Genomic DNA, 27,044 nt, shown 5'->3' on the forward strand with positions numbered 1-27,044 from the left:
AATGATTTGCAAGTTGAAATTACACAAGCACAAAACCTATTCGTATGAGGCCATTAATTGAATCTCAAACTGTTTTTTATATATATAATAAAGAAAAAAGTTTAAGATAAAATGTGTAGTACCATCATCTCTGCTTCTGCAGCATGTAAAGTGGTGCTAAGACATGCTCCATAAGCAACACGTGTCTTAGTGGTCTCATTTTCATTTTAAAGACAGTTAAAGAAAACTCTGAAGATGAGAAAAAAATGATTACTTCCCAAAATAAGAATAAACTGGGTTAGTCCAAGATAGGGAGACATAACCTACCTTGTTTTACTCTAAATTCAGCTCACTGCCTTATGTAGAGAAGTGAAAGGTTATTATATGGGTTTACTGGGCAAACCCAGATTTTATAAATAATTGCCTGTCAGACTGTTCAAGATAGACAAACATACAGCAGACCAACAAAAACACGATCTGTCATATTTCTGAGAGAAATGTATGTTGAGTCTTCATTCTCTGGGACTTTAAGTAGACCAGTAAAAAATAAGTGCCAGTATTTTTCCTGCTTATGCATATTTTAAAATGTAAAAACTGGGAGAGATACAGCTACGGAAGGAATTTTGATTCCAGTACCCAGTGCCTGAAATGGTTTCTTCTGTCTATATCCCTGCAGATCGAAACCAAATACAATAAATGCTGGTGTCCTTTTAAAAAGTCTGGATGTTTACAGCAAGCATATAATTTTCCATGATTAAGGACGCCAACAAAAATAAGAGTGATGATAAAAAGAAAAGTTTAATCATATATTTCAAGAAGCACAGATGGAACATCAGAAAACTTCCCCCCCCTCCCGTTTAATACACTGCATCGAACACATTACATCCTTTACACACAGATTAATTCCAGAAAACAGAAGCGTAAGCAGGTAAAAGACCAAAGCAATTTATGAATCCAGTAATATTTGATGTACAAAGTTCACTTTTTCAATAGTTTTGTTGCAAAGAGAAGAGACATTTTTCTGTTTATTTAAAATATATATATATTTTTAAAGTTTTTTAAGCAGGTCCAGGAAAGCAGGGCAACAAAACCACTCACAAATGACCACAAGAGCACACAGTGGGAGTGAAAATTAAGACCTCTCATACTAAGCACAAAGGAGGAGGACGGCTGCAAGTAATGCAAGTAATATTTTGCTGATCTGCTCTCGATCTCTTGAGTGCTCTGTCTTAATTTGAGCTTTAAGTTGGATTCCAAGCCTGGGCTAAGAGTGGCTGAAGCAGACCCCTGGGCCCAGGGGTACCACAGGGACACAAGCAGTACATGCCTGTAGGTCCTGATGACGGGCTGAAGCACAAGCCGTTTTCTCTGGTCAAGCATCATCGTGGTTAGCTCTATATTTGTACAGTTTTTATGGGAAGAAATGAATGTGTTTGTGAGGCCAGCAAAGGCTGGAGGAGCAGGGGACGGGAAGAAGCGTAGAGGGAGGGACTGAGATTTAAAAAATAAATCTGAAAACAAATGACGGGAACTAAAATATAAAAAAGGAAAAAAAAGAGCCCATTTCTTCTTTAACCAAATCCAACAGTAATGCTGCCTTTGTCAACAACAGAGACAACATCTGCTTCCTGCAGCAAACGCTGAGCTTAACATAATGTTAAGCCTTTGCCTAGAACCACTGAGACAGAGTCAGTTATTTAAATACTTTAGGATATATTTTTCTGAACAGGGGCTCAGTCCAGTGAGCAATCACTGCAAAGGCTTTCCTTGATTTCAGAGAGCGATGGCTCGAGCCCTAGCAGAGGAGTAGAATAAAAATAGAGATGGCAATATTAAGAATTTGGGGCTGGTCACTTAGCCTGTCCTTGGGTCTGCAAAAACACAAGTCTCTAACTGGTAAAGTACAGTTTACCTGAACCTTTCTCTGCATATTTTTGGATCTGAACTCGCTATTATTCTCGTCAAAAAGCCCCTCACTGGATTAACTGGGTTACATTGTCTGGACACTTAAAAGTTATTTGAGAGAAATGAGTGGAAATAGTAGAAAATAGTGGAAAACAGTTTTTCATTTTGTAAAAAGCACTAGGAAAACCTATATAACCTTTATATAATCTATATAAAGGTTATACAACCCAGTCCATCTCTGGCCTCTTTCTGCCCCATCCTGCTTTAGAAAAAACATCTCTAGGAGAACACACAGACTTCCAAACACTTAAATAAAAATGACATCGCGTTTCAGAAAGAGGCTGACAGCAGCAAGTGCCCTGCAAACTTCAGCATTGTCTGATCTACATTCTTGTCCACCTACACGCTATCCCAAACATCCTGCCATTAATTAGCTAAATGTTCCAGCTAGTAAACAAGAATAACGATTGAGGGGGCTGAAAAAAGAGACAGAGTCAGCCAGCAGATAGTCACAACAAACCAGCCCACTCACTGGTACACGGAGACATTGGAGCTTGTATTTTTTTTCCTTCCATGGAGGGGAAAAGAAAATCACCTTAATATAACACTGCCTTTCCTGTTGCTGCAGCCACATCCATATTAGCAGGCGAGAAAAGTCATCCCGTTTCTGCGGTAGGCACTCTGTCAAAGAAAGAGAAAATCTGTAATGAATTATCACATCAACTTAAACAAGGGAAGAAGGCAGAGAGAAAGGCAAGGCTTTCTTCCTGTTTTGTAGACTATTCTGGCTGCAATCTAATAGTGTGCTTAATCTGAACATTTCTGGTGGGGAAGCTATAAGCAACCACTTTGTCTATTAAAAAATCAGTGTGGTTAACAAGTGGTTAGCAACTCTATTTCAGGAGAGCGAGATATGCAAAAATGTAACATCCTATTTTGTTAATTGCCTGCAAAATAGATGAGGCCAAAAATACACTATTATGCTGAATCTGTCTGTCCTATATAAGCATGTGTTCTCTATTCACTGTGTTCAAGAATAATTTCTAACCTATCTTAATAGTCTATAAATTACTGAATAATTACAGTTTTCCAAACCTAATTTATAGTCTGAGTCTAAAGCTATGTAAACAGACACTGGTATAATCCCCACCCCCCCAAACCCAAAGTAATCTTAAAGACCCTCTGGTCAGTACAAAATAACTTGATAGCCCATATATTGTAACCTGGGATCAAGCGTTTCCAATGGTAAAGGAGCACAAGAATTAAATATCATTTGAGAAAATAATTTTAAAAGATCCTGTGACACGGTCTCACTAAAATACCTTCCATGCATTTTTAACATCTTTTTCTGAATCAATATAGGAAACTATACCTTTGTACCCTAGGCACACTGGAAACCCTATATTTTAAGGGGATATTCTCAGTTTAAGAATGTATTGCTCTTTTGTGTGATATTAATAATATCTTCAAAAAGGAAAGTAGTTTAAATACATTTGCTTTATTTGGTTCACCTTCAGCAGTCATTCAGTTTTGAATATGAAAATATAGTCACCTACTTCATTACAGTTAGTGCTTCATCAGATTTATTTTGTACTTAGGAAGTGCCATATATAACTACCATTTTTAGTGGCTCTACCAATTTCCTAATTAATTTCAGTGAGATCAATTTCTCCTCTCTTAAACTAGAATTAGAAGAGTATCATTAAGAGCAAAGGATAACCTCAAACAACTTTGTATATAAATAGTATTTATACTGAACTGTAAGGAAATAGTTTCAAAAACAGCAAGCATGTACTCAGAGAGACATTTACAGACACTGAATATGCAGAAGGAAATATGTACAAGATGTTCATTACAGCATCCTTTACATTAACACCATACTTCAATACAGAGATCTAGCAGCATATGGCATTAGAGTCAAAGAGCAGAATATTAGCTCTGGGATATATAGCCAGCCATCAGACATGACAGTATCACCGCAAACAACAACAAAAAAAATCCAGAGCCTCCATACCCAAACACGAAATGCACAAAAACAGACTAGCCAATAATTTTGAAAGGATCCAATATATTCCCACAACCACAAGCAGCAAGTCCAAGTGAGTTTGGATCTGCAGCTTGCCCAAACCATTACGGCTGGCATTTTGAAATCGATGCAAAAGTAATGTTTTTAGCTCCTTGACCCCGATATTTTTACAGAGCTTTATAACCCAAGTGACAACCTTTAACACATAAACAAAAAATATTCAGGGCTATTGTGCTGTTTGCTAGAAGATAAATGAACCCGAGTATAAAGTTGGATCCACATGAAAGGTAAAAGGTTGAATTTTGCGAAAGGAATTTTGGTTGCAAAGCAAAGTTGGGCTTGGCTGGGCTCACCTGGGAAATAATGAAGTTTAACATTTTCCAACACGGGCAATATTATACGGTTAGTTATATCCCTGAAAAGGTCACTTTAGAAGCAAGTTTCAGAAGAGGGAGGATAACACCTTCAGAAAGTTGGACACACCCACCAGTCTATATTTAGCAATATATTATAACTAGTGTGGCTATAGTTAGGATTGAAAACTATTTCCTACTTAACTCCCTGTTTCTCATACTTTAAACTCTCTGAAACATTTGCCCTTGGGCTGAAATTTCCTCTGCTTTAATCTCTGCCTGAAGTTCAATTTCTTTGGAAAGGACCAACAAAATTCCTTAAGCCATTTTGAAGTTCAGCAATAATGAAAACAACACATTCTTCCTTCCCAAGCCAGAGAAAGTGATTCTGATATATGCAAATTTTATTACAGAATTTAGCCATACATTGAAGCGTTTTACCCAGAAACAATCTTTACCTTCAACCTCAGCTTAAAGGTAACTGTTTTGAAAATCAGTATTTCAGAGGAGGGAGTTCGATTCATCCCGTTCCATGAGAAGGTAACACTTCGTTCTTATTTTGATACATTGCTAGATAATAAAGGGTAACCTTCAAAATGCTTTTATGCAGAGTAAAACTATTTCACAGTCATTGTTCTGAGTTATACCATATATCTTTAACATAGATACAGCTGAATTCCTGATACTAAAAGACGTATCTTTACATGCCAAGAATTGTGAAGAGAAACAGCAAGATGTTTTTTATAAAACCTGTGTGTCTCTGTGCCCTTGCAAGAGAGAGTGTATATGTATGTGGCAGTCATTTAATGTGGTTTGATATAATGTGGAGGGTTTGGATGACACTTTTGGGTACTTTATGCCACTTTGGCAGTATCCAATTTTTTTTTTAAATAAAATAATCATATTTATATGATTATTTGGCTCAGAATTGCAGATGGAGGATGATGCAGACTCTTGATGTGGGATTAAAATGGCAAGCCATAGCTGTATCCATTTTGCTGGATACGTCTTGCTATAGCCCAATGTCAGGAGATAACATAAGCCCACGGTCCCTCCCCGGAGCCCTTCTTGGAAAAGTGTCTACTGAATCCAAAATTTTTGTCTGCTCTCTCTCAAAATTTACTGTCTACCAGCCTGTGCTTTGAATTTTCATGCTGTGGACTGACTCTTTGCCGTGGTTGAAGGTCCGTCAGCCTGTTACTGTACCCACTGTGTGTGGGCGGTCAAGGGACCACCTTTTAGACATGTGAAATCACCAAGCTTGGCACAAATTACACAGTTCACCTTCCTAGAATGGATTCTATGCTCTGAAAAGTTGATGTAACCTTATTTGGCCAATCTAGCTCTCACAGAAACTCTTCTTGCTCCCTGCTATCATAATACAAGATTTTGCATCCCCTTCTGTGACCTTGTTAAAGGTGAAAGGACAGATTGCTGCTATCCACAACCAGAGGCTAAGCAGGCTGGACCAAAGTGAAAGCAGAAACACAGCCTTCATCTTGCCCAGTCCACTCGTGCCACGTGCTCCCATTTAGGGGAGAGGCATGATGATTTTGCTGCTTAGTTATTATTGCCGTGGGTCTAATGGCCCATAGCTATCTACCCATGATATGCTACTGGCAAAGCACGCACCAGGTCTCCACAAGGCACCCGACCTTGATGGATACGACCTGTTGGAACCCAATGTAATTGGGAAAGCTTAATTATAACCTCTACTCCCCAGTCCCAACCCCAGCACATCCAGGCACCATGTGAAGAACCTTCTCACGGCTTCTCAAACATCCTTTATCTGCCTATGGTATAAGAACCTTACCTTGAAAATTTTGCTTCTTCAAGTTATCAAAGCACATTGGATTCTAATATAAAGATCTTCTCTGGGAGTATTATCTTCATTTAATAAATGAAAGTAGGGTTTTCCCCCCTGAATGGGGGTGCAATGAACCACTTTCATTGCTGTCAGTCATCTAAAAGCAAGATCATGCTTTGCCCTTAGTTTGGCAAAAGAAAGAAAAACTAACAGCTGAAAAAAGGCAGTCTGGAACAAAAGGCCTTAGTCAAGAAACTCCTCAAATTTCATGAAAAATCATCCATTTTCTACTCTTCAGTACCATGTCACTCCTGCAGTGGTAGTGTGAGATAGCATATTATGAAGGACCACAAAAGACTGCTCCATCAAGAGGGCAGCAAAACTCCTGTCCCCACAGCAGGTCACATGAAATGAAACAGTTTACTGAAGAGTTCATAGGTCCAATTTAGGGGCAGAAAATTATGTGTTTATTAACACAAGATATACTGAAGCTGTGATTTACAGAAACAAGTCCTAGCCAAAACTGAAGATGTGAGTACTCCTCAATTAGGTAACATATCAGATTAGAAAACTAAGATTTTTGAACAGGCACCTTAGCTAGAAAATAACAATTTACAGTAGTGCATATTCCCACAGCTATAGCATGATGAGAAAGGATAATTCTGGCAAGAGAGAGAAACAGCTGTGATTTTTTTAGTGGGCTGATGTTTAATTCTTATTTGGGATAAAATTTGGAAAGTCTAGGGTAAAACATCTCCAGCGGGCATCACCGACACCAAGGTTTATTGGGCCAAAACTTCCATTGGTCTAAGTCTGCAGTCGTGCTTACAGTAAAGCTAAGGTACAATGTCATGCCACGGGTCTGCTGTATCACTTAGCGATGATAAACCCCGAATTATAGGTCCTGTATGAGCAAGTTACAGAACAGCGTTTTTAAAACTTGAAGCCTCCCTTTCTTCTTGTCCTTGCGTCTGTGTGTGGGCAAGTGGTTTAACTACAATGCATAAAGTGGAATGGCAGACAGAGACATCAATATCAAAGAGCAAGTCCTGGCTGAACTTCATTAGCAAACATAAATACAAATAGGCACATCTTGTTTGTGACATACCACGGTCCTTTCCTCCTTTGGTAATTTTACTCTATCCTCTGATATTTGCATAAATGTAAATCAAACCATATGACTTGAACAGGCTTATGATAGGGGAATCATATGCAAAACTTTTTTTCATTAAATAAGTCTCTTCAAGCAGTCCTACAATGTTACTGTGAAAATCAGGGAGGATTAGAGCTCAGACAGTGAAAGCCTTTATTTAAGAACAGTGGAGGGAGCCCTGCCCTTTAAATAAGAGACATTCTTGGATCAGACACTGGCTGGCAGGATGGAAAAAAGGATGTAGCATTAACTTTCATTCCATTCCAAATAACCTGGAACCCATAAAACACAAAGATTCTCTAATTTTAAATCTGCTCCTTTTCTCCCTGTGTCTTCTTTCCATTTTATTTGGGGAATGTTAACTTTGAAATTTCATTAGCCTGCCATAATATCAAACAAGTCATCCTGGACAGATTCATAGCTCTTTGTACATGAAAACATCTACATTAAACCCCCTGTGATTAAAAGGTTACTCCTCTAATTTTTCCCAGCCTGCATAGACAAACCACATGCAAAGAAGTGTCAGCTTATTTAGAGATTAAAATAATAATTAGCTTAGGAGGCAAAGTATAAGCAACATTGTTTAAAAAAGAAAATCCATATGTTGTTTAGAATTAGTTGCTTCTGTTTAGGTCTAAATACATTTGTGTGGATATAAACTCTCCCTATTAAAAGTACATACATATTACAAAAGAAATATAATGGGTAATTCTCGCTCCAATTTAAAACAATGGCACTGAAGGCTCCAATTCTACAAACCCATCTTTAATCAGTAGCCAAAGCACAGATGCTCTGATATTACTCAGAGGGTGAGGGAACGTTTTATGTATATAGTGTCTAGTACACGGTCATTAATGAACAACAAATCGCAAATATATATCTATGAACACCCAGGTTGAGTACATTACGAACTTGTACAATGCCCCAGGTGACCTGTCCTGCTGTATTCATGAAATCTCAGGGATTTCATTTATGGTGGGGCCAGACCGATGTGCTGAATGCCTCCATTTATCCATACAGTAATGGTGCCTCTGGAAGCACAACCGCATTTGTGCTTAAGCTAGCCCCCAAGGAACCACAGCTAGGTGTAAGAAACACAAATGAAACGACTTTATTCCTGGGGTCTGTTCCCTGAGTCTTCAGCCATCCAGTGAGACACCACTGACAGCAGTGGCTTCCACACCGTGAGTACCTGCCCTCCAGGAAGGGGGCCGAGATCACCAGCGCACTTTATGTGGGCGACCACAAACATCAAGCGCTGATAAAAGTACTGCCTCAGTAAACCACCCTTTGACTTGTAAGAAAATGCTTTCCAGCGAAGTCAGTTCTGGGCTTTGGTTTACCTTTTATCTGCCAACGGTGCAAACTTTCTCAATAATCACATAAAACTGTGCTGCTGTGTCCAGGAACAGGAATATATCCAGGATATATCATCCAAGTCTGTTAAAGAACATAGTCTAGATCTCAGCTACCCAACTTTTTTATTGTTGCTCTCTGCTACTGGGAATAACGACATTCCCAAGGCTGATGGAAACATAGGATCTCTGAAAAACAAGGACCAAATGGATTTCTCAGACACCTCATGCAATACCAACAGTGGAAGGAAAACAGAATATAGGGCTTGTACTGCTGTCCTTCAGCTCATTTGGCCAGATTCACGATGCTGCAGTTAACTAGCAAATGCTGTTCTCAGGGCTGGGATGATATTATAAGAAAGAAAAACAAGGCAAAAGGATCATGGCTTCTGTTGCAGCAAGATCTGGGGTGTGGGAGTGGGGTACCAACATCTGCCAAAAGAAAAAAAGAACAAAATTGGTAGGGAGAGAGAGATCATTTTAAATTTCTCAGAGGGTACTGTAAACAGTGGAGAAAGAAGGAAAAAATGGAACTGTAAAACAATACTTGGCAGCCAGCTTTGCAAAACAAACATATTTTTGCAAAGTTCTTCCCATCACTGCCACCAACTTTAATAGCCTTTATTCGTCTGAGAGAAAGAAACCCTTTTTAATTGTCAGAGAAAAGGCGACGCTGCTTAGCACACTGATAGAAGTTCCTCTTCTGAGCCCTACTTAATTCACACGCCACTCTCGGTTCAGTCAGAGAGAGGAATTTCCTCCCCCAGGCTGCAAAACCTGTAGCTGGGCTCCATCACCACACTTCCCTGGACCAAGGGAGCAGGCTGTTTCTCCCACGGAGCAAGCTGAAATCCAGCCAGTTATTATTGCCGTGGGTCTAATGGCCCATAGCTATCTACCCATGATATGCTACTGGCAAAGCACGCACCAGGTCTCCACAAGGCACCCGACCTTGATGGATACGACCTGTTGGACCCCAATGTAATTGGGAAAGCTTAATCCTGCCACTGCAATGGAAATGCAGTGGTTCCTGAGTATCCTTGATCTCCTCATGAGCATTAGTTCATTAATAATTTTACTGCCTTACGTCAAACTGGTCAAAACACTTTGAGTTGTTCAGAGGCCAACGTCTCCTCTTCTGATGTGTCTCAACTCGCTGTTTTAGCTGTACGGCAGCAATAATGTATGCGGGCAACTTTATTATGTCTGAGAATGAAGAATAATAAAGCTAGAAGCCTTGAGACATACAAAGAAAAGACTGTAGGTATGATTAGATACTGAAACCTCTGGTTTATGACTCGGGGCACTGCACAGTCACAGCACTCCCATGTGAAAATACACCACTACTAATAAAATCTCCTTCAACCTGAGAGTAATTCGGCATGAAATAACCTGGATGGCTCCCTCTCTCCAAGGATGGCTTTCCTTGTCTTTTAAACGTTTCCTACTACTGCTGTAGAGGCTGAGGGTTTTTTTTTCTGTAGGAAGTGAAAGAAGAGGTTAAATTCCCCCTCCCAGTCACTACCGCTCACGAGCCCAGCATATGATCTTTAGTGCATTTATTTGGAAACAATATGGTGTGGTACAGTCGTCTGAGTACAAGGGCAGGAGCCAGGGCTGGGCTCTGCTCCCAGCTCTGACACTTACTTGCTGTGTGGCCTCAGACAAACCACTTAATGTCTCTGTGTTTCAATTTCCCCTGCCTTTGAAACAGACCTACTATCACTCACTGAAAACCTTTCTTGAGGATTGCTTGATTACAGAGCTAATACATAGTGTTTTGAAAACACTGTATGCTGTTCCGTAATTATTATTTTCATTACATTATATCTTCCATTGTAATGGCTAAAATACCAGATGTACAGAAATGGATGCCAAAACTGGCAGTTATTGGATAGGAGTGGGTATTACTTTGAAATAAATTAAATTATTTGGGCAAAGCAAGACAGTCCACCTACATTCTTTTTCTTGAAACAGTAGTGGAAAGGAGCATCTAATGACATTTTACAGTGTACTTCTCTTCCCCCACCCCCTAAAAACATCCCGTGAATGCACTTTGCAGAGGACATAGCATCTCTATTCTCCCTTTGCATTTCACGGGGGAAATGAGAAGCCAACCAACAGCGCAGGGCAGAGAGTCAGTCTGTAAACAGAGGAATTTTCTCAGGCTCCGAGGCCCTTTGCTGGTGGCGGCATTCGGGTGCGGCCACTTCTAGCCATGCTCCTTACTGACTGATGCGCTCTGTCTGCAGCGGGGCCCTGCTCACCGGAGCGGTGGGAGGTAAGAGGAATTAAGGTAATGCATCAGTGGTTGCCAGTGGAGGAGATGGGAAGGGGAAAAATAAAAAAAAAAAAAAAAGGCAAAAGAAATATACTATTTCAATCAAAGTCTGAAATTTGTAGAAGTGGTTTTGGTCTCAATATAGAAAAAATATTTATCCAAGAAACTCCTACTCGGGTGCGAACATCCTACTTCTAGTGGGATTTTGTTTGGCAAAGTGCTGTGAAAGAGTGGAAGCTAATACAGAGCATGTCTATAAACAAATATATTTATTTAGTACAGATTGACACATTCACTAGAGTATTTCAGTGATTACACGTGTAAAACTATTTCCTATAGTGGTTTCCTTTTGTGATTCTGCTAATTTATTCAATCCACCCCATTTTCATGCATTGAATGTTATGAGCCATTTCAGCCACCCAGACTGAAATGCGCGTTTGGAGACTACATGCCTGTTTTTTCATTTCATCATCTACACATAATTATTTGGTGATATTAGGAATTTGAGCTCAAATGGAAGCCAACCAACATTTTAATAGCTTAAAAATCATACAAAATGAAGTCTGCCCTGAGGTTAATGAATAAGAGCCAAATCTTGAGGCTCTCGCTCAGTTTTTACTCACTCCTTATTCAGGCAAAAGTTGAATCAATTGTAGTTGGACTGATTAAAACCAGAAGAACATACATTTGGATCTTTCTCTCAGGTAAAACTGAATAAATTACCTAGGATTAGGCTGCAGAATGGCATCCAATCGATCTTTCAGGTGTATTTTTGCAACACGCTGGAGAAAAATTCCAAGCGCTGAGGCAGTTTAACCAGTTAAAACAATACTGCAGCAGCAGAATAAATTATTGTGCACTACCAGGTTTTATGACATTTATATTAGAAATAGCCCCAAATCAAAATACATTTTCTGGTCCCTCCTGAACTTCTGAAGACCAGGATCAAATCCAAACTTAAAAAATGGTCCACGAACTGTGAAAGCCAAATGCCTTTATCCTTCAAAACAAAGCTCCATCTCTAATTTGAACTTTAACCCAGGCATATATTGACACAGTTATTTGATTTCTGATGACAGGAAGCATTCCTAATTTAGGAAATTAGATGTTATTCTTTAATTATATGCAAGCTGTCCTACTTCTTATGAAAAGAATGCAACGTGCTTGTAAAAAATATAAAGCAGAGCAGCTAATTCCTTTGAACAGTTAGCACTTTACTTGTAATTGCTGATAATCACAGGAAGATGCTCCTCCCTTAAATAACAACCCGTTTTAGTTTTGGCCAGCCATGTCAAAGTAATGACACATTTATCCCATTCAAGCAAGATCTAAGGATGAGGATGTGGAAAAGGAAGTAGTATGAAGAACAGATTTCTTTAGTATATGCAAAGCAAATAAATGGAGGAAAAAAATTGATAACAGGAATGATCTGGTCATCTGTGAACAATACCAGATCCCCTGACTTGGTTGGTGTGATAATGGCCCTGCTCGCTATCTCCTGACAGCCTGCAATTAGGATCTCAACGCTGAAACGCACCGAGCACATGAAGCTTGACTGTGGGTGGCTTCATTTGTAATTGAGCAAGTGGGGACACGGAAAGAGGGCTGTCTGCTCCTAATCACCGCTCATGCTGCAGGGACTGGTCCTGCTGCCCCAGGACCTGGGTCTCTCCCCAGCAGTTTCTAACAGCCACTACCTGCAGGACCCACCGCCTCCTTCACATACTCGGACGGGGTCTAACAAGCACTAACGGTGCTAATGGCACATTTGCCAGCACACAGACTGCTCAAAGCCTTGCGGGCTCTTGCATAAGGCGGCCTGTACAGAAAAGAGCCCTTGTTGTACTTTCAAGGAGCTTCTGGCAAGTTATGAGCTGCAAGGATGTACCCAGAAACCTGGGATCCCAAGGAAGGCCAGGCTCTTTTTTTACATTATACTTTTTAAATTACATTATATCCACATTCATATGTTGGAAAAGCTGGTTCACAGCGCAAGATGGACCTTTAGTCTCTCTATTGTGTGGTTCAGTTACTGATAATCTTTCCAAATGTTCTTCTGTCCATCTATTCCTTAGCTGCCTAATGTCTTGGCCAACCCAGAGACACCGGATGGTTGCTAAGAATAGCAGAATTCCAAAATGACCTGACTAAAAATTCCTTTTGTTTGTTTCTGATTGATCAGTCTGTGGACTTTGTGAAGAAAATAAAATAACTAGGCAGACTCTGAACTTTCATAGAATTGTAGAATCATTAAGGTTGGGAAAGACCTGTAGGATCATCAAGTCCAACTGTCAACCCAACACCCCCAGGCCTCCTAAACCACTCCCTGATGTGCCGCGGCTACACGTTTTTTGAACACCTCCAGGGATGGTGACTCCCCCACCTCTCTGGGCAGCCTGTTCCAATGCCTGACCACTCTGTCAGAGAAGACATTTTTCCTAATATCCAATCTAAACCTCCCCTGACGCAGCTTAAGGCCATTATACCATACTCCCTCCCCACAGACCCACTTATACACATTACTTACTATGGCACACCTTCCTTAAATGAAACTTATTTTGAAATGCTAGGACAGAGCAACGCCATTAACAATATCTCAGCGCTCTGACCCGTCACATCAAACTGCGTCTTCTTCAGCACCGCATCTCATCTTTTTCTTTTGTATCCAGTTTTACAGAAGACACACATTTATATCCACATCTATAAAACTGATACTTGTCTGAAAACAAACTGGCCAGGCCATGAGATTCTTCTGGCTGATTGCCATTCTTCAGTCATTAAATATAGGCTTACGAATAGGGAGATGGATTACCCGCTTGTAACTCCATCAAGGGCTTTTCATGATATCGCAGCCCATATTTTTTTAATAACATTGAGGAATATTTAAATCCTGTATGGAAGTTTTTTCATAAGTACTTCTTTGATGTTAGAACATTTTGATTTGTGTGCATGCTGACACCAGAACAGCTCGATTACTGCATGTTCATTTATCAAAGAGTGCGGGTCGATCCTGTTCGGATGCGCTATTATTGCATCAAATACATAACATGCACTAATCACGCTGACAGCAACGCCCCCACTTCCCATGGTTGGAAATACAAGGACAGTAAATAATTACTGCAAATGAAGAGTTAGTTAGGTCTTATTAAACGTCATTGTTACTAAAGCAATAAAAGGGTTTATATTAAACAAAGCAGACAGGTGGTAGGGGAGTTGTTGTGCCCCAAACCTAGAACACATTGCAGTTCCTGGTCTTAAAGCTAATGGGACCCAGTGGATCCAGACTTCAGCAAAGAGAAAGCGTGTTGTCTCAGTCACATTATTTATTGCAATGGTGCAACTCTCTTTTTCTTTGTTTCCCCTCTTCCCCCCAGCAGAATGGCTGTTGGTAAGATGGGAATGCGAAATACAGGTTTTCGGCTCTCCAGTAGCTCTGAATTTCCTGGCTTTTGTGGACTGCAATCGGACCCTTAACGTTGCTTATGTGCTTTTTGTTTTGGGTAATTGACATTAATTTTTAGGTTGCATCACCAACATCAATCAGCGCTGCTCTCAGAGGACTAGAGTTAAGGGGCCACAATAAAAGGGCATGATATTGTTTCTTTTGTTTTATTTTTGGAGCATTTTGACTACTCTATACTTTTCCAGTTGATGTTACATTCTTTTTGTGTGAGACAGTGTAAAACATTACTGCCTGTCTTGTTTAAAAGAAGACTTTGGTATTACGGTAAACGGCTCTATAGACTGGGACAGTCAACTCTGGTAAAAAATCAAGTTGATACCTTCTGTCTATGTAACACTTTGAAGAAACTATGAAGCAGCAACACATTTCTTTAGAGAGAGCTATGTTGCCCGTTACAGATGTTTTCCATATGGTAAGTGGAAGTTCGGCCCCTTCCCCCTCCACTCATCAGTGTTCTCACGTCGTAGAAGGCCTCTACAAAGACAACACGGCTGTAAATGATATTGCACAGAAGCCTCCATCAGCACATACTGTAAATGAACAAGCTGATTTTCATTGTACGGGGCAGGAATACGCACTGTTGTAGCCCATTTATGGTGAGGATTTTGACTCTTCAGCTTCCCTTTTTACTGGTGTACTGCACAAATACTCTGGGGTAAGTGGTTAAGAGAAGCCAGGCTAGGCTTCAGAGATGATGAAATGGAAAAAATAGATCAAATTGGTAGAGATTACTGCAGATTATTATGATGCATCAAATGGTGGGTTCAACACCTTCTCCCTCAAATCATTATGGGTGGGAAGGAAAATTTACTCTCTCACAAGATCATGATTTTAAGGGGAGAAGAATCTGGGGCACCTCAGTGGGGCTAAGACCTATTTTTAGGACCTTGGTACATGGTCGTATACACAGGACCGCAGGTACACCTTTATAACAGATAGCCTTCAGGTGAAGAATTGATCTGTTGCCCCATATTTTGTGTTGCTCCTGTCAATAGATAATAACAGCTATAATTAAAGTGGACTTAGAAGCACAGCTGGACTTTTAAGAGAGCAGAGTTGTATTTCCAAATGTTCAGCACCTGTAATGGGAATCATGTCTTCAAAAGATCTTAGAACTCCAAAGCACCATTTTGTCATGCTTACAGTCTGGTTCAAAAGAGTTCCTCGCCCTAGGTGTACTCAGGGTGTTTTGTCCTTTCATAAATCCTGACACTTTTTTTGGGTGCTGGAGCTGTTCTAACACTTGACTCTTGAATCCAGGTGTGACTTTCTAAAAGTTCAATGTGTAATGGAGGCACTTCCTCATCTCAACCGCTGCTTTCCCAAAACTCATGATTATCTTATCTCAAAAGCAGTAAACTTAAAAATAAAAAAAGAACCCAAACAAACACAGAAGTTGTGTTAAAAAAAAATAAATCCTTTTTTGCCTATTTCCCTACCCTTTTGGCTTTAGACAAGGCACAGAACCATCTATGTTAGACTATATGTAATTTGTAATTGGACCATTACGTTTCTTCATGCTAGCCAGTGTTTGTAACATATATAGATACTAGCTTGTACATTTTGCCATTAGTTATTATATATTATTGCATAATAGTAATATTATCTGTAACATTTATACAAAATAAACTCTAATATTGAGATTTTGAAAGCCAGCTAGTGATTTTAGCTATTTCACCCCTGGTCGTTTCACCAGCCGCTATGTGGCTAAAACTTTAACTAGGCTCAGAAATAAACTTTAAATGATATCTACTTAAACTTTTCTTCTTTGGTTTTTCATTATTTCCTTCTCAGTTTTCTAAAATGTGCACCACCATTGACTCATTTCTTAGAATCTACAAGATATTCCCCAATAACCTGAAATTTTTTCATTTTCTTCTTTCAATGCTTTCCTGTTCACCTTTTTTCTGTTCCTCATGACAGCATTTTTTTCTAATTCTTTATTACCAACTCTATTCTATTTAACCTTGATTAAATCTTTCCTTCTATTTATTTCTGTCTTTGCCCCTCGGTTCAGCTTACCCACCTCTTGCTTCCCAGCCCGCTCTCCCATCTTTCCCTAAGTCATCACTTTCACTCACTTTGCCCAGCATCTCTCTCTCTGCTGTTGTTTTCCTTCCAACCTTATTTCTGCAGGTCCTTGTCTCTTATTGACATCACCTCCTCTGTAAGGAAGTGAAGGGCTTCTCTGTCTTGATATAAATCCACCCAAAACATACTTCATCCTCTCCCAACCAGCTTTTGCCTCTACAGCTGCATTACCAGTCATTGCAGAAACTACAGAAAACTGGATCTACTGCTTATAGATCCTTCTGTTGTGGGACAGAAGAAGAATTTTGGCAATACTAAAGGGGGCATTGGGCATGCAAGAGAAATTCAGTGTTTGTGTATAGGAGCAGGAGGATCATAAAACGCCAGTTTGGAGCAGCCACCAGTTGGCATTCAGGGCACAGAGCCCTCAAAAGCTTGAGGGAGTTTCAATACTTCCCACAAGCTTAAGTTCAGTCTTGGATATTAAATATAAATGAAGCATGCAGTTTTCTTTGTCTGGGCTGTAATTATTCAGTTTGCTTAAGGAAAAGAAAGCTAGAAGGGGAGGAAAAAAAAAAGGCACACCCCACCTTCATGTCGAAGAGAGCCATGGTTGTACCTAGTCCATTGAAGAAATTGCTCAAAACCACTTCACCGTTGTGGAAATACTCCCCTTGTGAAAGGCTGGGGCTTCTGCCACAGAAATGGTCGCCCCTAGGTTTGTCCTGCTCTGAGACCAGACGAACTCACAAGCCATCATTTCTAGCAAGCTTCAATTTTCCCTTGATAAATTGATCTCACTAAACTGCTGTAATATTTACTCCCTTTGTCTGTAGCTGGGCACGAGTAAACTGAAAATGCATGACTAAGTCTCACATAGCTCTTAGCAAATGCAGAGATACTGTGGAGCAGAGTGTGTTTTGGGGTGATATTTATTCCTCAGGGGGAGCTGTTGATGGGGTGAATCATTGATCCTGGCCCTCTGTAGGGGGATGAAATTCATCCATCCCCAAGAAAACAACCCTTTTTTGCTACGTTACGTGTAGTACTTCTTATGACAGGTGTTACAGAGAACAAAACTGGGGACAACAAAATATAAGCATGTCCACTCTGCACAATGAGACATCTTGGTCCTGATCTGGAAGAGAATATAGCAAAGACGGCTGCTGATTCAGCTTTGGCTTTTGAAGCGACTGGTCAGGGTCCAAATGGGGTAGCGTTTTTGTCTTGTGGGCAAATTTTAATCAGGCACCAGGCAGAGTCAACCAACTAATTACTCACAGGCCACTTGCCCAGTATGAAAAGGGAACAATTTTCAATCTTTGACAGATTGGATTTGAACAGGCAACAGAAGTGAAAGCATCTATTGTCCATTATCCAGTCCAGCCCCGAGACTTCCAATTTCTCAGTTACCATGTAGCCTGTTCAGAGAAGGTTTGTCAAGCAATAGCCTCTCTAAACAAATTACATCAAAATTCCTTACACTATGCCACACATTCAACTTGCCTTTCCAAAAAGAGCCACATAATAAGTTTCTAACAAGGACACTGGTTATTAAAGCACTCTAGATTTTCTAGGTCAAAGAGGTGAAAGGCAAAGTCAAAATAACTGAAATAAAATATTCTATAAATCATGTGTGTTTACTTACAAATACCAAAAAGCAAGATATTAAAAAACCTGCTGCTGTACTAACCAAAATTCAGTTAACTGTTTGAATTACCATCTTCTTGATGAAAGCAAGATTTAAGGCGCCAGAGTTGGCTTTTGGAAATACCCAAACAGTTCAAAACCAAACAGAGCTTAGTAGAAGCTGGATCCTTCTGTCTTTTCCCACTCCTTCCTCCAAAATGTAGAAGACAGACACAGCAAAGAAATACACTCGCAATGCACATTGTTCCTTTTTGTACAATTAAAGGCCAAAAATAGATACCTTTTTTCACATATATGTTTGCTTAGGTAGCCCAGGGATCTCACCTCAGAAGTGTAAAATTTCCTAATGCATTTACAACAAGGACATTTTTTAAAAGGCCAGCTGTACCTCCTACTTCCTAGAAACACTGAGAACTGAGATTTCTGGAAAGAACATTGTACCATTCGGTACATTTTGAGACATGTTTTTTCAGTGCTGCATCTGTATATTAGCAGATAGGAAAAGAAAAAACATCTTTGCTGCAGTTTTCTTCTTTAGGAGAACACCCCTTATTTTTCTGCTTCTCAACTGTGTTCAAACCTATTCTTACTGGGAAGACAAAACTTTGCCAATTTTTCAAGGAAGATGCTTTGTCAAGAATACAATTAAAAGCATCTCCTAATCAAAAACGTTTCCTAATTTTCAAAGTTTTTATCTGTAATGATGATTTTGCAGTGACCGAGTGAAACTCATTAAGAATGAATGTGTACTTAGTTAATAAAATGTTGACTTAAAGAAAAAAAGAAAAAAGAAGAGTCAGATTGAGGGTCTAAAATGGGTGCAAAGGAGCTGCAACCTACCTTCTAATATGAGGCATGGACCAGCCCAGTACAAGTGAAACAGTGAAGCGAGAAGGAAGTGGCTAAGGACAGCAGTGGATGTTCTCGTTCAATAAAGACTTGGAGCACTCTGTTGGTGGGCTCCACAGACCCCCAGATGTAATCCTGCCCCCACCCCACACTTCCTGGCAAAAAAAAGAAAACAGTTGGGGTGGGCTGTGGTACCACTTGCCTTCCTTCTGGGTGCATCCAGAAGAGGAAGGGATCAGGATAAATTATAGGTCCCTGCAAAAGCTCTGTGTGTTTATGATCACGCCATCTGGAAACAGTGATAACTGCAGTATTAATGGAGGCGTTACTACAGAAGATCTGCCGTGTCGATTAAAACCAGCCATGCTGTGTGCTGGCTCATGATACATGTTCGCTCTAATTTCCTCCCTGACATTTCATTCCTAAAGCTGTCAATAACCCGTTAACGTTCCTGGCACTGAAACTCTAAAACAAAGTCCCATTTCATCTTTGATTTTGAATCTGAATTGTGATAAGCAATACCAAAGGCTAAGTTTACAACACGTAGTTGCCCTAATCTAAATCATGTTATAGGTGGTGGGGATTTTTTCCTTGCTTCCACAAAGCTCTTTGCTTCATAAACTAGGATATAACAATGTGATACCCTGAAAGTAATTTCTTAATTTGATGGCAGAATAGCAAATGTTCTTTACTAGTAACTGACAGCTCAGTCCCGCAGTTTTCAATGGCCAGAAGTGTCCTGTAATCAGGGGAATTGCTCACATTCATACAGTTTAAAGCCAGAAGGGAAAATTAGATCATCTAGTCTGACCTCCTGCATACCACAGACCACAGAATTTCAGCCAGTTGCCCCTATTTTGGGCCAATAACCAGTTTAACAAAAGCACATTTTCCAGAAATTCATTTGACCTCCATTTGGAGTCATCAAGAACTAGACAATGCAGAACTTCACTCGGTAGTTTGTTCCACTGTTAATTTCCTTGTGCCTTACTTCTAACTTGAATTTCTTGGGTATTACTTTTCTACATAAATGCAAGTTATAAGAACAGCAATTATGACTGTCTCCACAATAATGGCAACATTAATGTGAAAAGAACATGTCCAGTCGGGATGGTAAGAAGCTTTTTGGCCACATGCACAGAAATATTTAAGCACCGGCTGACCCAGATAAGCCCGTTACTGGATTTACTGGGATGTCTGAGTCAGGTACAAAAGGATACATCTATGGAAGCATTTTAGTTCGGATCAGGGGTGCGGTTTGGAAACAAATCTCCCATTCATCCCCACTTACTGCACACCGGTTTGCACCGTGGCATGATTTCACAGCACACTAACAGGACTCTTTTTGGATAAAACCAAATCAAAAGATGCACTCCAACCACTAACAGGCATTCGGTCAATGGGACCAGACTAGACCTAGTGCTAGAGTGAAAGTAAACCACATTGAAATGCTCATCGTGTGCATGTCGGGTCAGCACCAACCATTTGTCTTCTACACATCTGCTCCTATTTGTACTACTTGCGATGCAGTCACAGCCTAATTCCCCCCAACTTTAAATCATCGTGCCAGCAGCAGCAGAGAAGAGGAAAACAAGATTTAGCAAATCATTTCAGGAGAAGAGTAATTAGAGGAATTAATTTAGTTGAACAATAGCTGGGTATTAATTCATAAGTGGAAGAAGGTAATAGAGCCAACAGAGTTCCTTTTTTCAGTGGTATCCTTAGGTTTTGGAAATAACAAACATTGCAGACTAATTCCCTGGCATATCCTGAGAAGCCCAAGTCAGAAACAAAGGGCTTCTGGGAGAACAGCCAGGAAAAGATAAGGGGAGATACTGACACAGAAAAAGGACAACAGATCTGATCTAATAAATAACAGGATTCAAGATTCAGAAATGGTTATTCCACAAAATATTATAGACAATTAGATTTTTTGGTTTAATTCTTTGTTTTCGGTCAAGGACCTTCAATATAGTGACCAAGGGAAGAAGAACAGGCATACATGTTCAGAACTTGCATCCATTTACCCAGTCCAGAGATACAGGTCAATGAAGCATTTTATGCTAAAGAGACTTAAAGTGCGACATGCAATTCTACGCAAGACCGCTTAAGAAAGTTGGTTTTGTGGCTGCCAGACCAGCAGTGCCATTCTGAGAAACAAGTGTTTCTGCGTGGGACAGAAACTACCAAAAAATGAGCAAAGAGCAGCAAGAAGATGGTTAGATCAATGGTCACTTCAAAATATTTTGTATTTTGTTGAGGAAACTTCCAGGAGAGTAAAAAGACCAATGCGCAGGTGATCATGGCAAACCAAGATTTGTTACAGAGATCTTCAGGGAAGCGACTGACACAGCAGAAGTGAGAACTATTTCAGTCTTAGTTCACCATGTTTTTCTCCATGTTTGAAATCATATTTCCTGTAAGTATTCACTTCCAGGAGTTGAAAGGCAGAAGAGCTATCAGATCTATCAGATTGGCCAGTATGACTGCTTCTATATTGCAATTACTAATTATTCCATCTTTTCAGAAGACAATAGAAACATATAATGCTTATAAAGGGAAAAAGTCACCAGAAATTTCAGCATACACCTTCAGAAGAGCACAAACCTCTCTTCAGCGTTTTCATTAAAACAAACAAACAAACAAAAAAACCCACCTCTTCTTTTTGCTTCTAATATTTGCAACTTTCCAAGGGATTGATTTGTTTTTTATTTCTTTTGTTTTTGTGATTTCTGCATTCTGGGATGAAGAATTAAAGTAATGAAATATTACAAAAACAATGAAAATATTTGTTCCGACCAGGGCCAAGTACCAACATAAAATACACAAAAGCTTTGCTCTTAGCCTCCCAGCAAAGGTCTGTCAATCCAGAATTCTGAAATACACCACAGAAAAGAGCACACAAAGTTCACGCTAACCTAATCAATGACTTTCTGGGATGTCCAAGACTGGAAATAGGTGCTAATCTAAAATGAGATTTCAGGTTTTGGACTGTTTGGGAAGGCAACCAACATCTACAAGAACTTCTCAAAAGATAAACTCAGTCTTTGCATTCCAGATACAGCTGAAAGAAGAAAGAAATTCCCAACAAAAGGAGGAATCCGAAAAGAATAACAAGGTGATTTTGAAAACCTTGTAAAGTTCCGAGAAGTCTCTTTGGTCTTTGACTCTTTGGCCAGTGATGCTGGATATACGCAAACAGTAATCAGTTCCAGGCCTGCAGTAGCAGTACTCACTCATAATAGAATAAAATTATAGCTTACATAGGAACTCAGAATTGAGAAAATCTCTGACTATTTGGCACAGGAAAGTATCAGGGAAGCAAAGGGGTGGAGAGGGAAAGGTTGTAAGGAATAAGAAAAGAAAATTATACTGTTCAGACAAATTACACAACGTAGGAGAGAAGAGGAGCAGAAGGACAGCAATAGCAGAAGGATCACAAAGCAAGCTCAAGAATAAGTGGACATGGCACAAGTCAAAGAATTTGGCAACGGGTACGTTCAAGGAACCTGGTCCATATATCGTTATCTGCGGAGAAATGTCCTTGCCACTGCAGTTAAGTTTTCACCAGCATATCAACACATTCTCTGATGGACTGGCACATGTACAGGACAGTCTTCAAAATGAAATTCAATCTACTCCTGTCCCCACTGGAAACCTCACCTTCTTACCCAGTCCCTGCTAATGTAACCAGTTGGGCCTGGAAAGACGCCATATGTGATCATCTGCTGTATTACAGCTTTCTTTGTCAGTGCTGGAAACGAAACCTCAGGCATGATAATACCAAGAGTTAACACACACCAGCACTGCTATGCCAGCTCAAACCAGTTACATTTTTCTGACTCTGTGGTGGTTTTGAGTTTTCCTTCTCTCCTTCCCCCTCCTCTGATCAAGGACACACATGGCTACCCAAAAGCAGCAAAGCCTTTCTACCAAAATTACTCTCCTTTAGTAACAAGACCGCAGAAGACTGAAACACACAACACTGTCTGCCACCACCCTATTCTGGTTGATTGTCTTTTAATAGCTACAATAAAGTTGTGCAAAGGAATAATATTCCACATCCTCGACTTTCCCGGGCAGTATATGGACAATCCCAAAGGAAAGTGTGCCTTAGCTGAATCTGCTACTTTATGAGTAAAACAGGAAGTTCAGCCCCCTTTATTGTACCTTTTTATTTTTGAAAGCCTGCCCAAACAGCTCCAAGTTGAGTTGAAGCAAAGTTATTGATGTCAAGAAGCCAAGATCTTTCGCCATGGCTTGCTGAATGAGGAAGGAAGAAAACTGTTTGTACTCAGCTGTCCTTTGCTTCTCCAGGCTAGCTTTGAGCCAAAGAAGCAGGAAGAGGAGAAAGATGAATAAGTGAAAAGGGATAATGTTTATCTTTTAACAAAATCACAATGTTCTGCTCCTAGCTCTAGCAGCCAAGACTCGCTGTTGCATCTTTAAGACAGATAGTCTCTTCTCTGAGAGACGACAGGCTAATTACAGTGCTCCTGCCAGAGGGAACTCACACATGCAAACCATTATGTAAAATATAATTTTTTTCTTTAAGAATGCTCAAGATCATTAGACATGGTTTTTTCAATGCTAGAAAATCAAGCCAAAAATGAAAATAAACAGTTTCAAGTATTTGCAACATAATTCCCTCATGCATTTATGGAAATATAGTAAAAAGCGCCTTAAAAATGTGGTTTGACATTTTATGCTGCTCTGTTTTTCTATTTTTCCAGTTCTCAACATTTGCCCTCTTGTCCTGTATCATTTCAGTTCCACTGCAGTCTGGAAGAGGTGATGCTGGTAGCCTTTGTCAATTCTACAGTGCTTTTCAGCTTAGTTTCAACCGATGGGTGACAAAAAGCATCACAAGGACTTGCCGTAAATGATAGAAATGCTTCAGAAATTCTATTCTGCATAAAACAAATGTGAACTCATTGTATGCAAATACGATTGAACTGCTCACCAAGATAATTACACGTACAGCACTGCTTCCCTAACAAAGTGCTTTGGTAAATTAAGGCTGAAGTGATGATCTACTTCATTTAACATGGAAATACCATCCCTTTTTCCGAGCTTCCCTTCCTCCAGCAGGGGATTGATTGTACCACCTTCAAGAGCGATCCTCACTTTAAGACAAATACAGAACACATTCACGAAGTTTGGTTATGATGATTATGTGAAGTGGCTTCATCTCTGGTTTATGCAAAGATAAGTGAACTCCTGCCTATCTGAACTAATTGGGATTTTAAAGGTTTTGTCTAGTTTATAAAGCACGGGACTATTGACAAACCAAACACCACGGTCTAATGGATTAAGCAAGCAACTGCATGCCACAAATTCCTGAGTTTTAATCCAGACTCTCTTGGTGCTCACCTTCTTGTTCCATGAAATTGAGATAATATTTATCCTCTACTTCATGAGGGTGTTGTGAGAGTGAGTAAATGTTTGGACAGCTCTTCAAAAGGTCAGGTCCTAACCAGGCACCTGTATTTTACTGAAGTAAACTGTTTCCTCAGGTTCCTGTGATATGATCACGGCCCCCTTCTCCAGAGCCTCTCAGATCAGTTCGTAACCACATGCATAAAGTTACGCAGTGATTTGGGGCTTCAGAGTGATTTCACCTGTAAATTCATTATATAAATTATCCCCCTACCACAGGAATAATTCAGAACACATAAGTGCTAAGAAACTTTTAATTCATTACTGATCTTAAGCCAGACACCTCCCAGTGTGTTGGTAATGCCAGTCAATTTTTAAATTGTCATTTAACGTCTGAACTGCATAAAAACATAAAGTGCAAAAATAAGTTATTTTATAGAAAATGTTTTAAGAACCACTTTCTTCTAGATACTTCAGCAATTGATGTTTTCTAAATGTTTAAAATTAAAGCTTTAAAATCCCATGCTTTATTAGATGAGCAATTCCAGAGACTCGACACACTGTATAATCCCATCAGTGGTTAGTTCTCAACAAACAAGTCACATATACTGAAAAAAAGACTCTAGACCAAGGCAGGAGGCAAAAGAGGTTAAATCGGTTACAACCAGGTTTTTTCTCAGTTTTAACTCATAAGTGATGACATAAAACCCAGAAAAAAACAGCTCCAACTTGAAAATGATTTAAATTTGCCAGCTCCAGTCATTTCTGGAAGCAAGCCAGCCTTAATTTGGATTTAGGCTTCTCAAAGTTTGCACAGCTCTAACTTTAACCTGCTGCAGCCTAAAAAGTGGACCTGGTTAAGAGACACAAAAAATATTCCACGTAATTCAACACAAGTGACAGTCTGTTCTCTCCAGGTACCCGAGTGCGGGATCAAGATGTTTTAGTTGCTTCGTTCCAGGAGAGGGTGGTGCCGTGTCTTTACGAGCAAAGCTGTCCACCTTAGAAATGCTTTCTGTACTGATCTAACGCTGCTTAAGGATAATGCTCACAAGAGGGAATAGGACTTGTTTTCCAGGAGGGAATATTTTCAGAGTCGAGCTTGTAATTTTTATTTGCAAATCTCCAAATTCAACAATTTCTCAGCCTCTATAAACTTGCAGATGGAAAGATCCTGTATTTGGAATAAATAATGTCTAAGCTTCACCTTCATTACAGGGCATTTTCTGTCAGAAGAGTGCTATATCCTGAGTCCTAGAATACACAGAAGCCCTTTGTAGTAAAGCTATCGCACCGGGCTGTTCCAAGTGTGCAGCTAAGGAGGTTAGCGTTAATAGTACCATAGAAGGGCTGGGGAAAAAAAAAAAAACAAGAAAAAGAAAAGAACCCAACAAGCATTGATTGGGAATGCCAATAGCTCTCAGGATCCTGCCTGAAATTCAAGGGTATTTTTTATTTTAATACATAGAAATGAACTTTTGTACTTGTGAAAAAAAAATAAAAATCACTACACTGAAACATAAGTACATTTATCTTTTTACTATTTTTCCAGCCCTTTTCCCAAAATCTGCTGGTTATTAAAACATTGCTGTGTAAATAAAAAAAGGCTCTGCTTTATAACTTGCCTTCTCTTTTCCGTGCTTACACACACAATGTGATCATTGTTTGCTAGATTACGCTCATTCTTACAGCAACAGGCTTTGATGTCACAGAGCAAGTGCTATGACTTCATTGTATGTATACAGAACACAGGAGGACTGTGTGAAAACACTACCTGTCTACACAACAGATATCCAGTGCCTGAGTCGAAAACCATCAGAAGCTTTGGAGCAGGTCTCTGACCATCAGGAACGTATAGCAAATATACAAACCACATCGGGGTACACAAGAATATTGGTTACAGAATACAGCGTTTGATCAGAAGATCTCAAAGCATGGTTTGACATCAGTCCTCCCAGTGACATGAAAGAAGATAAAAGATATTCTTACAGGAAAGCAAAATGGAAACAAAATAATTATTTGTTTGTATTCTACCCGTCATCAGCAAGTCGGCAATGTCATCAGCAACATCCGTAGTTCACACAACCCTGAGCTAAGCAGTAGTGGTGTCTGCAGCGCGCAGTAAGACAGGGCAACCTCATATAACGTTGAAGCCTACAAAATGAGAGCTATGATATTCCTCTTGTGATTACTATTATTAATAGGCATCATATAAAAAGATGCATCAGATACTGAGGGCTTTGAAGGGCATCTTCACACAACAGAGTTGTGCTTTTTCTGTACTTTAATAGTTAAGGATGACGTACGTATAAAACACAATTGACCACATAAAGTTCCTCGGTGGAAGGCACCTTTTCTTGTAGGTCAAACAGCCTGTGGTAACCCCATGAAGCCTGTGCATGCAGCTGCTCTGAGGGCCAGGGTTTAAGACTTCAGCTTTAGAGCAGCCAACAACACTAAGTCTTGACCTTAAGTTAAAACAGTTCAGGGAATATTCCTGGAGTCTCAGAAAACCCTTGCACGCTTAAATTGTTCGACTAGCCCCAGGAATGCTTTTGGCACAGGACAACTACTGTTCCCCAACACCGGGACACAGCTCAGAGGTATGTGGGCGCCAGAAAGCGTTCTCAGGAGGCAGTTTGAGGACGGTCACCCCATTTTGGAGGATAAGAAAATTGAATAATATGGACACAGGCCATTCCATGCTTGTTAGCCTCAGTGTCAGGGAGCACAGACACAGTTAATCTCCTGGTACAGACACAGCTTTATGCAGTCAGCTCCCTCGGCTCCTCTGAAAACCTCAGCCCAGATAG

The 27,044-nt window shown here is 39.9% G+C and overlaps 1 protein-coding gene across 6 annotated transcripts in view; it reads right to left on the minus strand.

Moving 5' to 3' along the window:
• Window positions 1-758: 758 nt before the first annotated feature.
• The window catches only part of SUPT3H (SPT3 homolog, SAGA and STAGA complex component), a 287,624-nt gene continuing 261,338 nt past the window's right edge, over window positions 759-27,044 (minus strand). For all 6 annotated transcript variants that reach the window (XM_075086624.1, XM_075086623.1, XM_075086622.1 and 3 more), the window contains one exon: window positions 759-2,565. In XM_075086624.1, the coding sequence (XP_074942725.1) occupies window positions 2,524-2,565 (42 nt within the window). In that variant the 3' untranslated portion in view covers window positions 759-2,523. The remainder of the gene's footprint in view (window positions 2,566-27,044) is intronic.

The sequence above is a fragment of the Phalacrocorax aristotelis genome, chromosome 3 (genome assembly GCF_949628215.1).
Source record: "Phalacrocorax aristotelis chromosome 3, bGulAri2.1, whole genome shotgun sequence".
NCBI lineage: Eukaryota > Metazoa > Chordata > Aves > Suliformes > Phalacrocoracidae > Phalacrocorax > Phalacrocorax aristotelis.